General features: G+C 31.4%; 3 protein-coding genes across 9 annotated transcripts in view; 1 reads left to right on the top strand and 2 right to left on the bottom strand.

Moving 5' to 3' along the window:
- The window catches only part of LOC117238284 (BTB/POZ domain-containing protein 7), a 30687-nt gene that overhangs the window by 9804 nt on the left and 8179 nt on the right, over positions 1-12704 (top strand). The gene's annotated exons all lie outside the window — the stretch shown is intronic.
- LOC117238288 (GTP-binding protein 2) overlaps positions 1-12704 on the bottom strand; it is a 30491-nt gene that overhangs the window by 14617 nt on the left and 3170 nt on the right. The window lies entirely within an intron of this gene.
- LOC117238289 lies at positions 10-11806 on the bottom strand. The gene is made up of 2 exons (XM_033503087.1): positions 11625-11806; positions 10-1928 (listed from the first exon to the last, which is right to left on the bottom strand). The coding sequence occupies exon 2, from the start codon at positions 1919-1921 to the stop codon at positions 680-682; it is 1242 nt and encodes a 413-aa protein (XP_033358978.1). The 5' UTR covers positions 1922-1928; positions 11625-11806; the 3' UTR covers positions 10-679.

The raw sequence follows: 12704 nt of genomic DNA, 5'->3' as shown, positions 1-12704 counted from the left end.
ATGATGGTATTCGCTGTAATTGGCTATTTATTGTTTCAACATAGTTAACTCGATTAATCGAGAGAATGAAAATTAGTTTCGATTGATGTGTTTCAATGTCATGTTACATAAAACATGTGTCATTATATCGGGTTCCGCAGGGGCATATCGATGCAAAACGAAATAAGATTTTGCTCGATTCGCCTTTAGAAACCTTTAGAAACTTCTCAGAATTACGATACAATAATAATTACAATATAAATTAGAAAATTAGAAGAAACGAACGATAATGAACTTCAGAATATTGTTACATTATTCATGGGGCCTCATAGATTGGATAAATTTTATTCGTATTATTTTCATGTAATAAAATAGAATTTTTATTTTGAAAAACAAGTATATCTACGTGCAAAATAACATGATGCAGGTATCTACAATAATATTACAGAATCAGTTTTATAAAGTAAACACTTACTTCGAATTTGACTTTTAAACAACTAGTTAATTTTTAAAGCTTAATAATATTAGAGCCTTTATGAACATATTTGGTGTCTTCTTAAGACTAAATTCTTAAATTGTAAAAGTCTCTAACATCTTTAAAATTCTATATACACTTTTATATATTATAAACAATTTATCATATACATCTTAGTAGTACATCATATATCAACATTCCCCTCTCTCCTAACCCCATCATATATCAACATATCAGCCATCCCCTTTTGTCGAATAGAGTCACAATGTGCAATAATTTTCGTTTATATATTACATTATCAGATATATCTATGAAAACATTGCTACCCTCCACGTTCTCTGACTCTGAGGTACTTTTCTTAGGTGCCTGAATTACTTGAGCCATCATGATACATTGATTGAATTTTACAGGCCCACAACGATTCAGAATTTCGTCGAACTTCTGCTTGGAAAATTTCTCCGTGTCTACTTTTAGCGTCTTTAACATTTTAATGAAACAAGAATAATACAAGTCAAACATATGGTCCAGTTTGTTATCCAGAATCTCTTCGTTCGCGCTCGACACGAGAAAGAAGATCAGATCTTTCACGCCGTAATCATATGCGGATAATTGAAAATCTACGATCTTCATATCGACTAACTCTCCTTTTTCATCGTGTCGGAACATCATATTGTTCACCCAAAAGTCACTGTGAACAAATGTTGCCCAAGGTTCTTCCGGTTTCTTAAGATTTTTGTTTGCCTCAAGACCGTACTCTATGGTCTTATTAACTCGATCTAAATACGGTCTAATTTCCTCCATGCTCTCTAAATCCGATTTACTTTTCCCAAACATGTCCTTAACACACTTTTCTGTGATTTCATTTGAAACGTCTAAAAATACTTCTGCCGCTATTCTTTCATATAACTGAGGTTTTTTCATCTTTAAAGCAATAGCGAGAGCGTGTAACTTGGCTAGAGATTCGATTGCAAATTCTGTGTGCTTCTTATCCAATCCAAAGATTCGATCGCCCGTATCGTAGCCACTGAGTTTCAGGTTCTCCAAAATGATAGCAGCTTGTTCGTCAAATTGTTCTGGATTTTTCAAACCTAGTCTTCCCCCAAAGAACTTTGGTACCAGATCTCTTGCGTCCTTCTCGTTGACATCACTTTCTATTTGAAGGTTTGTGAATTCCTTCACCATCACGCTGTAGAATTGTAGCTCCTTCCTGAATGTCACTGGACTGTTGAACAAGCCCAATAGATAGGCGGAAGTGGGTGGAAGTTTCGCGACCAGATGAAGAGTTTCCGTTTTGTTGCTTGACCGCGTTAAGGTGACAATGATGGCCAGCATAACGCTTCCAAAGTTCTCGCCTGGCGCGGTTAGAGGCTTCCATTCAATATGCTTTATTTGAAGATCATTACCAAGACTTTGTCTTAAAAGCACGTCCAACTTTTGAACTGACAATGGCTCGACTGACGGGTACATTATTTATCTGAAAGAATATTTGATGGTTCTCATTGTTGTCTTGTAGATATTGAAACCTGCTTTTGCTTGAGTTTAAAGAAAACTATTATTGGGTTGGGATAATAACTTCACTCGCCTTCCACTACTGTTTGCATTTCGAAAAATATTATGAATTTTTTTTATGAAAAACAAATTTATAGCGAAATGAGATAAATAAGTTATGTTGATTTTAAGAAGTATTAAGAGATGTTGTTCTTTCAACAAATCCTAATATATTTTATTGCATATAAAAATTAACTTATTAATCGGGACATAATGATTTCTTTACTTATGAATGACCTATATTTTAACATGTCGTTGAATGTCTAATAAAATAAATAATGTTATATTTGTGTTTAGAAGAACGAATGATTTGTCATTAATTTTGAAATTCGCGATTATAGAATTTTCCGACTAAAGGACTTTGTTAATTGATTAAATAATATTCTAATTAAAAAAGTTAATGGTAGATTTTGCTTTTAGCTGCATTATCTATTTTTTTGTTTTCTACAATTAGCCAATTACATTATCATTTTGTATTTATTTAATTAATATTATTTGTGTGAAAAATGTTTTAATCTTAACCACTAGATGGTTAAAGTGAAGTACTTCGATATTAGATATATCAGAGATTATTTTTCCGGTTACAAATTCCTATCTCTGTTATCTTACGATCAAACACGTTACAGAATAATTTGATATTATTTTGTAATAAACAAATTTTCATAATACATATATGATTGTTCGACAATACGTCCGATGTTAAGATTGTTTGGCGTGAAAATCGGTAAATATGATTTATCGTGTTCTTCTAACATAATTGCAATATTTTCCCTCTATTTTTTGCTTATTTTCCTTAGATGTTTTTCTATTGTATTCAAATTTCATAAGATGTTATCTTTGAAGTTCTCTACAAGCCTTGACTTATCTTGTCATATCAGAAGCACGTTATTCACAAAACCATTGTCGTAAAACGATTAATAAATAATTCCACATCACGTTAGTTATCTATTTTGCAGCCACTTGCAACAGTTGTAATAACATCTTGCTCTCAGAAATTGTGTAATATTTAACGCCTCCACTATGACGAGAATAATGGTTCTTCTACGACACTCACTTGTTTCTTCTGGCTTCCGTTTTCATTCAAGTACTTACATAGATGAAAAAACACGTATGTACGTATTTATATAATTTCCCGTTTATTGGAGGATCCAATATCCTAGGTACGGTTTAGACCAAAGCTAATTGCGAATGTGAATGTTTCGTATTAGAGATACGAATGAAAAACAAAGTCAGTTAAGTAGAAGTGATAACACGCTTATCAGTAATATTCATTTTTCTTTTTGTCATGTTTACCATGTAACTTATGACCAAGTGGTGTTGACACAGGCATGTATACGTATTTTATATCCTGTCGTCGTATAGTATTGTAATTTTTCATTTCTGATCGAGCTTTAAATCAGTTGATTTTTGCTAAATAGAGAACTAACATTCGAATGGAAAACGGTCAAGGAAGAGAAAACATATAATTAAAGCTAATTAAACGATTCGATTCCAAGTATCGATGAACTATCTGTTCATTGTCTCGACGCATATATGAAATGTAAATTAGTTTTATAGTTCGAGTTACGCTATGCGATCGAGACAGATAAACGCGCGCGTATATGCGTAATTCTGCGTGCTGGTAATTTTGAAAAAAATTGCATCATCGAATTACCATGCATACATAGCGTGTTCCATAGCATATTGCATCGTCTATACGCCTAACGATATAAGTAAAGACGCGTCAAGCCGCTTAAGGATACATAAACAATGCATAGTAATTCATTATTTTGCCTAGTTATTGTAAAGTATTTACACGCTCTCTTGCACGCACCTCAATTCTTTTTGCTTTTTGATATTTATCTAGACTTATGTAGATAATTTCTGCTTGCTTTAAGTCTTCATAAAGACTTCTTAAAGAACTTTTTATATAAATAAGTAAATATATCTGGAAAAATCTGATGAAAAGAATGAAAAATGTCATTAATAGTGATCGAGCAATATATTAAGTATTTCTATATTTTTCGTCTATTTTTTAAATAAAGGGATATATATTTATTTACAAAACGTTTTTGTCACACATGTATATATAATAATTTGTTATGCTCATATATTGAAAACGATTCGTCAGCTCACATTTATTTTTACCTATATGTTTGCGAAATTACAGTTCAACCGTGAATTCTTAAAATCGCCTGTAATTTCCTATTGTTGTATATTTTCATAGTTAAAGTAAGGTCAAGCCGGCTAATTATCAGTGACTGTAGGACGACATTTGATATAAAGCTTATAGATTAAATATATTAGATTATATTAAATAAAATTCTTATGATTTTTTTATTATTATTAAATTATTAATAATATTAAACATTATAGCTTATATAAGATACATTAGAAAAAACTTTGCTTAATTTTCACTTTGTAACTTTCCTGAGTTAGTCAGCGAAATTACAGATCACGAATATGTTATTCATTACGTATTGTTAAGTGTTTGTAAGATACTGGATTTCGTTAATACGTTTAGCTGTTTTTAAACGCAAATGTATTTGAAATGCATTTGCGTTTTAGTCTTACTTGAGCTAGATATTTAAAAGAAACTTATTAAATTTGTGGGTGTACGCTCAAATTCGAAAGGTCTCATTAGCAAAGTGATATTTGAAAATCCAAAAAATCAATATTTCATAGGAGGGAGGCGGGGGAAGGGACAGGGAGGAAAAGAGAGAATTACGTATTTTATGAAATAGATTGTGTAAATAATTTAGATATATTTCTGTTTAAAAGGATATAAACTAGTTTTTGGAATTTTGTTAAAAAAAGGAAAACAATTATAAAGATACATTGAAAATGCAATATTTTTAAATAATGTATTGTGTTCGATAGGTTTGAATGACACAAAAGTGGTATACAATTCGACGATAATCTTCACAATTATCTATTCAGTTACCTATTGTAAGTCATCGTGAGTTATAAGGTGAAAGAAGTTATCGACTTTATAGATGGGAAATGTAGCTTCACGATGTAAATTATATATTTTCAAATGCGTCGCATTTTCATCGAACTGAACGTGATAAGTATCGATGCTCTTAGCCATTTTTTAATGCGATTCCCTAAGCTATGTTAAGGACAACGAAAATTGATTTCCAAATTCGTTACACCATAATACTCGATGGAATGAAGGAACTTAATCACGCTTCGAAGTTATTACCAAGTTCAATATTTGCGTATAATTCAGAGTAAGCAAACAAATCTGATGTTATCGTGAATATGTTAAGCTGTTAATTAAACAGATCGCTGAAGCAGTTGCAGGTATGTTTGGAAATAGTTCAGGGTCTACTGTTTGAAGCGTTACATATTTTAAAATATTGTGTAAACCATTTGATGATTTAATACTCACATTTATGACTACGTTTATTTTACTAATCCGCCACTTTGTGCATTTTAATCTCTAAACACGCCTCCGTTTTATAATCTATCTTTTACCGATTGCTTTACAGTATTATGTTTGTAATATGTTAGACAGATATATACACATATACACACACTATATTCAAGTTCTAATTTTGCTCTTTTCTTTATGCATATTATAATTAGATTATAACCAGGATTTGGTTACGTACGGCAAAGAAAAATTATAATTCATGCAAATTTGTACTTTAATCTGGAATTCAGAAATAAAATTTACTTTATTTTGTTACCTAACAAAATTTTGTTAACGAATTATCTAAAGTTGGTATATAAGGGTCTATCAACGAAGCAAGTGAAATAAAATTGATAAAATGCGTGTATATAGATGTGTGATCTCTAAATTGGAGTTATAAAGGGTTAGTCCGTGAAATTAAAATACCGTAGAACTTCTCAATCAATTATTATTCATTCTATTTAGAATTAATATTCTATCTACGCAATTGATTCACTTTTTACCCGCCCCCCATCATATTTGACTCACGTAACTTCCTTATTGGATTCAATTCCAACGATAACTTCCTCATAGTGCAACATTATCAGTAAACAGCAAATATGTATGGAAATGCATATTTTTCTAGAAAATTTGTAATTCAAGCGAAACCTCAATAGAGCTTTGTTTCACCTTTAGAAAGTTTTTAATCGCCTGTTATTTATTTTACATATTTAAATTGTTTTTTAAAGCAAATATACAAACAAATACGTATATATATATTGTATTTTATTGCATTGTATTGCATATTTCATATTCATCCACCATATTCATCTTGGAAAGTTTAGTAACTATTGGTTACTGAATTTATTGAAAGAAGCAGTTCATTAGCAAGTAATTGCCACTTACAAACTATTTATTGATTCTTCACAATTACTGAATGACGTCTAAGATCTAACGAGTACAAGTGGATATGTTAGCAAAAAATTTATGCTGAAGTGAAATGCAGTTTTGTAGAGAAATTAATTAGTTGAGAAACTAAAATTGTTGAGAACGTTACTGGAGTAAGTTTACATATAATATATTTCATATAATACATATAATATATCTCCGTCTGACTGATGTCGAATTAGAAGCTAATTTTAACTGATAAAAATTTGGAATTAATTATGATTAGTTCTTCCTTGCAATAAAAGTATATCGTATTAAGAGAGTCTTGGACTTTCTTGCAATAACGTACTAACTAATAATATTCGTGAATCGACAAGTAACACATTGATAGTTATAGACCTTGGTTTTATAATAGGATAATCGGATAATTTGTGGTTTATACATAAGATTTCCTTGTTAAATTTCATTTTTTGTTTTATTACGAGACCTGTTCCGATTATGTAAGAAAATCTACTGCTACCGATAATTTGTACATGTATGACTAATAATCGAGACATGTACAAGAGGCGAAGTCTATCAGTTTGGATTCTAAGAAGTTTATGAATTCGTACGCACGTTATATTTCATACTCAATTTATCAATTCATTTAGCAAGAATCAGTATTCAGTTTCTTCACCGTTTATCCTTCCATTCCAAAACCATATAGAAAACACCGGAAGATGTGTATGTGTATGCGTAGGTGTATATACCCTTCATTAACATATTGCTTGCCGTAACAAAAGATCGGCTTCCGTGTTCCTACGCGAAAATTAACTTTATAGTGCAATAAAGGAACATCAACGCCTCTTTTACGTTGATCTCTTCGTTTTTCCACGAATTTGCGGGGAACGAACTTCCGTTACATGCGAGACGTTGAGCGCATAGCAATTTTCGTCCACGAAAATTGCATGCGATAAACGTCGACCGGTGTTTTTCGAATACAAAACGCTCGTGACAAATTATTTGCTACAGCAACGCGATATTTATCTCGAATGACTTCCGCGGTGCTTCTCGAGTAATGTTTTTGTACGCGAATAGAAGCGAACAGCGGTGGCGGGTCCGAATAAATTGCTAAAATTCTCTGCTGTCCGTCTAGTCGAGTTATTCGTTACGCGGCTTGTCTTTGCTGTATTGTTAAAAAAAAATTTTTTTATTTTCATTTCATCGTTGCATAACGCGATGATGCGCCATCGAGCAGAGCGTATAATTAACAGCTCTTGTGTTAAGAGGTCGGTTATTATCGGCAGTGTCGAGACGCCTTTTCCATTTTTCCAAGAGTTTTTACGCAAGTTTTCGGTTTCTTCCAGTAGTGAATTACTGATGTTTAACTTTTTAACGCACACATTCTTTCTCGGTTTATTAATGGAAATGATTAAACTTTTTAGAATTGACTATTCCGAACAGATTAGGATGGAGTAATTATTCTCTTATTATTTTGAAACTACCTGAGAAAAATCTCTCATCACATATAGAAGATTCTTATCTTTTACCAGGTACGATGTATGTAGATCTTTTATTGTATAAAATAAGTATCTTGTATGTGTAAAGATCGATGGTTAAAATAATTAGAAAAATTAAGGACACTCTATGCCACTGTATATTAGGAATATGTGCATCAAGCGATTAATCCTTTGATAGTAAAATAACGAAGAATTTGAAGTGTATCATTTTGAAAATAATTATTTCTTTATCAACATTTCTTGCGTTTCTATCGTCAAATACATCATATATATAGATTTCTCTGAATGTTCAATTGTTAAGAAACTAATTAATCGATTACAGTTTTATGCACGTATAACGCTTCAAAATGCAAAGTTCGGTTCAATATGTTGTTATATTCGATTAATATTGGTAACATTAGTGATTATTTTCTTTCAGTAGTATATCTAGATATTAGAGATATGATATTGCTATTTTTCAGACTTAAATCTAGATATTAGTCTTACTCAATCCAAACAGAGATATCGATATGTACTAGTTTCTCGACTACTGTTACAATATTATTATTGGAAGCAGTGCTGATACAGATATTATCATTGCAATAACGATAGCACTGACAACACGTACGTTATACAGGGTTGGTAACTGGTGGTACAAGCGGAAAGAGGGTGATTCTACGCGAAAAAAGAAGTCGAAAATACAAAATAAAATTTTTTTTAAACTTTTTTTTTAATTTTTCCATCGAGACAACGGTCTACAGTGAGATCCGTTATAACGTACCGCACGCGTACCGAGCGAAAATTCAAAGTCGATTTTCTCGAAAACAAAGCCTCAAACGAAAAATTTTTATTCTATATTTTCGACTTCTTTTTCGCGTGGAATCACCCCCTTTCCGCTTGTACCACCAGTTACCAACCACCCTGTATACAACTATACAATGGTATACTATATAATTTTCAGAAGAATCTTGTGACTTCTTATTTATTTAGACGATACATATCGACCATGATTCTTTTGCAAAAATAATAATTTAACAGCTGAATAGATGTACACGATAACGCAAAGTTATTACAGTTAAGTTGTTCTTTAGGACCTTTCCTAAAAAAAAATTATTTATGACGCTTGGAACTTCCAAACTGTGTAGTGTTAGAAGGAGTTACAAAGCTTTCAGTTGTATTGCCGTTTTACGTTATATCGAGTCTGTATATCGGAAATAGATTGAAAAGTATTGAAATATGTAAAGTAGGAAGAGCAAATCCTAGTAGAAAGCAAAAGTGACTGTTGCAACTGTAAGCGCAGTTAGAAGGAAATTGCGAGATAATTCGTTCGATATTGTATTACAGTCGATCTTACGTAAGCTCCCAGTATTTGAGTAGAGAGCAAAACGGTGATAGACATTAAATTTCTAGGAAGCAAAGATCGTTTTCTCTATTCCTATTTTCGTAGTTTCGTGTAGAAATTGCAAACAAAAATTTCTGTTCATGATTATGAAAGTATAATCTAAGTAAAAAAAGAATAGAAATTGGATTTAACATTATCCCAATTAACGTCTAACCGTTGCATTGTTAGGTACAATTTACTTCATAACTATTCTATTTAATAGTGATCATTGAATTTTCCGCGATTCTAATCACGCGAAACTCATGCAACGCATGTGTAGTAAAGGTTTTTATTAGACAAATTCAAGATGATGAGATGATTATGATAAATAAGAAGAAGATTGTAGAAAATTATGAGGATGAGTGTGATGGTGAGAAAAGGTACATTTTCATGTATTGCCTTCGAGAAGACTCGATTATCACGGTGGCGCTACTTTTTTCATGTTTTGTTTTCAATTAGTTTCCGGAGAATTAGAAACAACACGTGTGTTAAATACAGTGACAAACAATCTTCATTTTTTCTAAACGATATAACCTTATCATTTTTACAAACATTCCAGAATATTACATACAAATTCCCACTTTTATGAACAAGGAAATCTTCTTTACTTCTTACATTTTTTAATAATTACTCGATTCTGGATATTTTCTCTATTTTTTTTTCCAAATTATGTATGTTCTGTAATTTTTAAGATTAACTTCTGCACGTTAGATTTTGTCATAAATCCATATGCATGCACAGTCTAACTAGGACAATGTAAATGTTCATTTCAATGAATGAAAAAAATACGTGGTCAATGATAACACTAATTTCTTTCCTTACACGTGAGTATATCCATGAAACTTTACTATATTGTTAAATTTATTATACATCGTATACTTTAGTCGCTATAAAGAGTTTATTTCAATGAAATAATTAGTTTCGTAGTAAGTTAGTTAAAAATGACTGGTTTCAATATTGTCAAGATAACGCAATCACTTAAAGTAGAGAAACAGCCAATAGCCACGAGAAGCCGTCTCATTCAATCAATCTTCATCTCGATCGCGACAAGACTCGAGAAAACGTGATAATGTAAACTGAACGTGATGAGCCTTAATTAATCGATATCATCTTGACTTGTATGTTTTTTGAAACGCGATTTTTCCAAACGTTCAAACGCGTTCGATTTCACCGGTCCTTTTCAAGAAAAATTCTTTGTACACGATCGCTGATACAATTTTTAACCTTGACTTTTAATGGATTATTGTTTCGTTTGAAAAAGATATCAAAGTAGCAAGCAGTAATTCTTGTTGTCATCGAGTTGATCAGATATCTACTTCCTATTGTGTTAATTACATTTCCCTCATAAATATTTACGATATACCTTGTATTTCAACGTTCCTTTACTACAGACAAACAGAGTTAAACTGTTAGGAAGGAAAATATACTGTGTTGATTGCACCTGATGAGATTATCAAAAAAGAAATATTAGATCTTAATCGATGTTCTATTAGGTTCTCTGATAAAATCGTTTGCGTTTCTTTAACGTCGTATTACGTTTGCTCATATCTTTAAATTTTACTTAAAAAAGTGGAAAATATTGGAAGCTTTAAATGGTGTTAATTTGATAGGCAGGAACTGAAAAAATGAATTATGTGCTCGCTAAATTAAAGCAGATACAATAAATATTAGATTGTGTAACAAGTCCTCGCATCTTTTTTAAAAGAGCGTGTATGATCGTCGTATACAGTATACACTGCGTCGAATTTTCGAAGAAAAGATCCTTCAGTCTTAATAGATATTTTAATCAAAAAAATCGAGGAAGAAAGGTCTATAGGTTTAAGGTAAATATACCTACATATACGTGTTAAATGTATTTTTCAATCAATTATTTGGAATACCATGGAATTTTTATTTGTTTGGTAAATATAAATGTTTAAATCTAGCAATTAAATTAAATTACTATTGGATTAGATTAAAACAAACTAACAAAGTTCTCTAAGAGCTATTAGAATTATCAATTGAAACGTAGCTAATGACTGAAACTATTCTATCTATGTCTGAATCTTCCGGTTGGATTTGCTCGATTCACGCTTTTTCCATAAATCTCTCCTCAATTGATTTCTTTCTTTTCAATAAAATTCATTATTAATAATTGCATTTCTATTTAAAAAACGCATTTCAATTTAAAAATTTCTATTAAAAAATCTATTTTAGAAACGCGCAAAGCATAAAATATTCAGAGTATGCAATGATGCACGGTTAATTGCGTATGATTATAAAGCTTAATAACAGATGTCAGAATAAATGTATCAATTTTCTATAAATGGATGCATTTACATAAACATTCGATTCTCCATAAAAGTCTGGCATTTGCATAAATATCCCTTGTCAACCACTGTAGTGGAGACAATGTTTCTTTTGAAGTCGTTTAAAATGATTTTTAATAAGAAGAAGCTTTTCCATTCGGACAATTGAGAAAATTCAAGTGGCTCTTTATTTCGCAAAAAAAAAAAATACCTTTAAGCTCTAGCCGCACATTCAAAATCGGTTTCGATCGTTCACTCGGTTGTTTCCAATAACTGGCACTCTCTGTTTGACTTCACGCGAATCGGACGAATAAAATGCAACCACGTCAAATGCTTAAAAAACACTGTTAAACAGTCCGTCGTTTGGACGAGACTAACGTCGCTAGAAGCGGACACTATTTATAGTCTGCGCAACGCATCAAGAAATCTAACGTAATGCGATAACTGTCGCACACTCGTCGGAAGTTCTAATGACACAATTCATCTATATCAATTCAATTTGTAAAAAGGGAAACAAACAAAACGTAAGAAGCTAACGATAGGGAAAAAGAGGTTGCAATTATTTGTTTATGAATCACCTTTCTTAAGGACGTAACTGTTGCTATCTAAATTGGTGACTCGTTTTAGAATACTTTCGTAGTTGTATATTTTAGATATAGAACGATATTAAAGATAATATCGTTTTATGGATAAATTGTATTCAGAGTATACAGAACGATAAAATCTTTTTCTACTTAATAACGATAAAATAATCTTTTTTGGCGGTGTAGTTTTTGATGAACTGGCGAATTCCATAATTGAGAATAATACACACTTTTGTGGTTTTTATAATATTTCTTCCTATAATCATACTTGAAAAAGGGCAAAGGGTTAAACGCGTGATTCTGCGATAATCTCTGCGTGTTACTTGTTCGATAAACTGGTGATTCGTTTTGAAGATGTTTTCATGTAATTTCTAACGAAGGCATTAAGATTTCATTACACATTGACTCTCAGGAATAATTGCATATTCGTGTGTTCTTCTTATATCAATTCATATCTGGAAAAAGTGTTATAAAAGTGATTGGAAATATTATGACGAGGATGGTTAAAGGTATCTTTTATCCCATCTAGATAATTTCTTAATACGTAATGCTTTAAATAAAATGCTTTAAAAGAAATTATAGCAGCTCGATTCGAAGAATTTTTGTATTTTAGCTTCTAATGAAACTAGTGTAGACCAATTTCTTATTAAGAAAGATACACAGAATTTATACGAACATCGCTTTTATCAAATACTGTATGAAACTTC

This window comes from Bombus vosnesenskii, unplaced genomic scaffold, assembly GCF_011952255.1.
Source record: "Bombus vosnesenskii isolate JDL3184/JDL3185 unplaced genomic scaffold, Bvos_JDL3184-5_v1.1 scf7180000013445, whole genome shotgun sequence".
In the NCBI taxonomy this organism is placed as follows: Eukaryota; Metazoa; Arthropoda; class Insecta; order Hymenoptera; family Apidae; genus Bombus; species Bombus vosnesenskii.
Note: the sequence above shows the minus strand (reverse complement) of the source record. Positions and strands in the feature narration are given on the sequence as shown.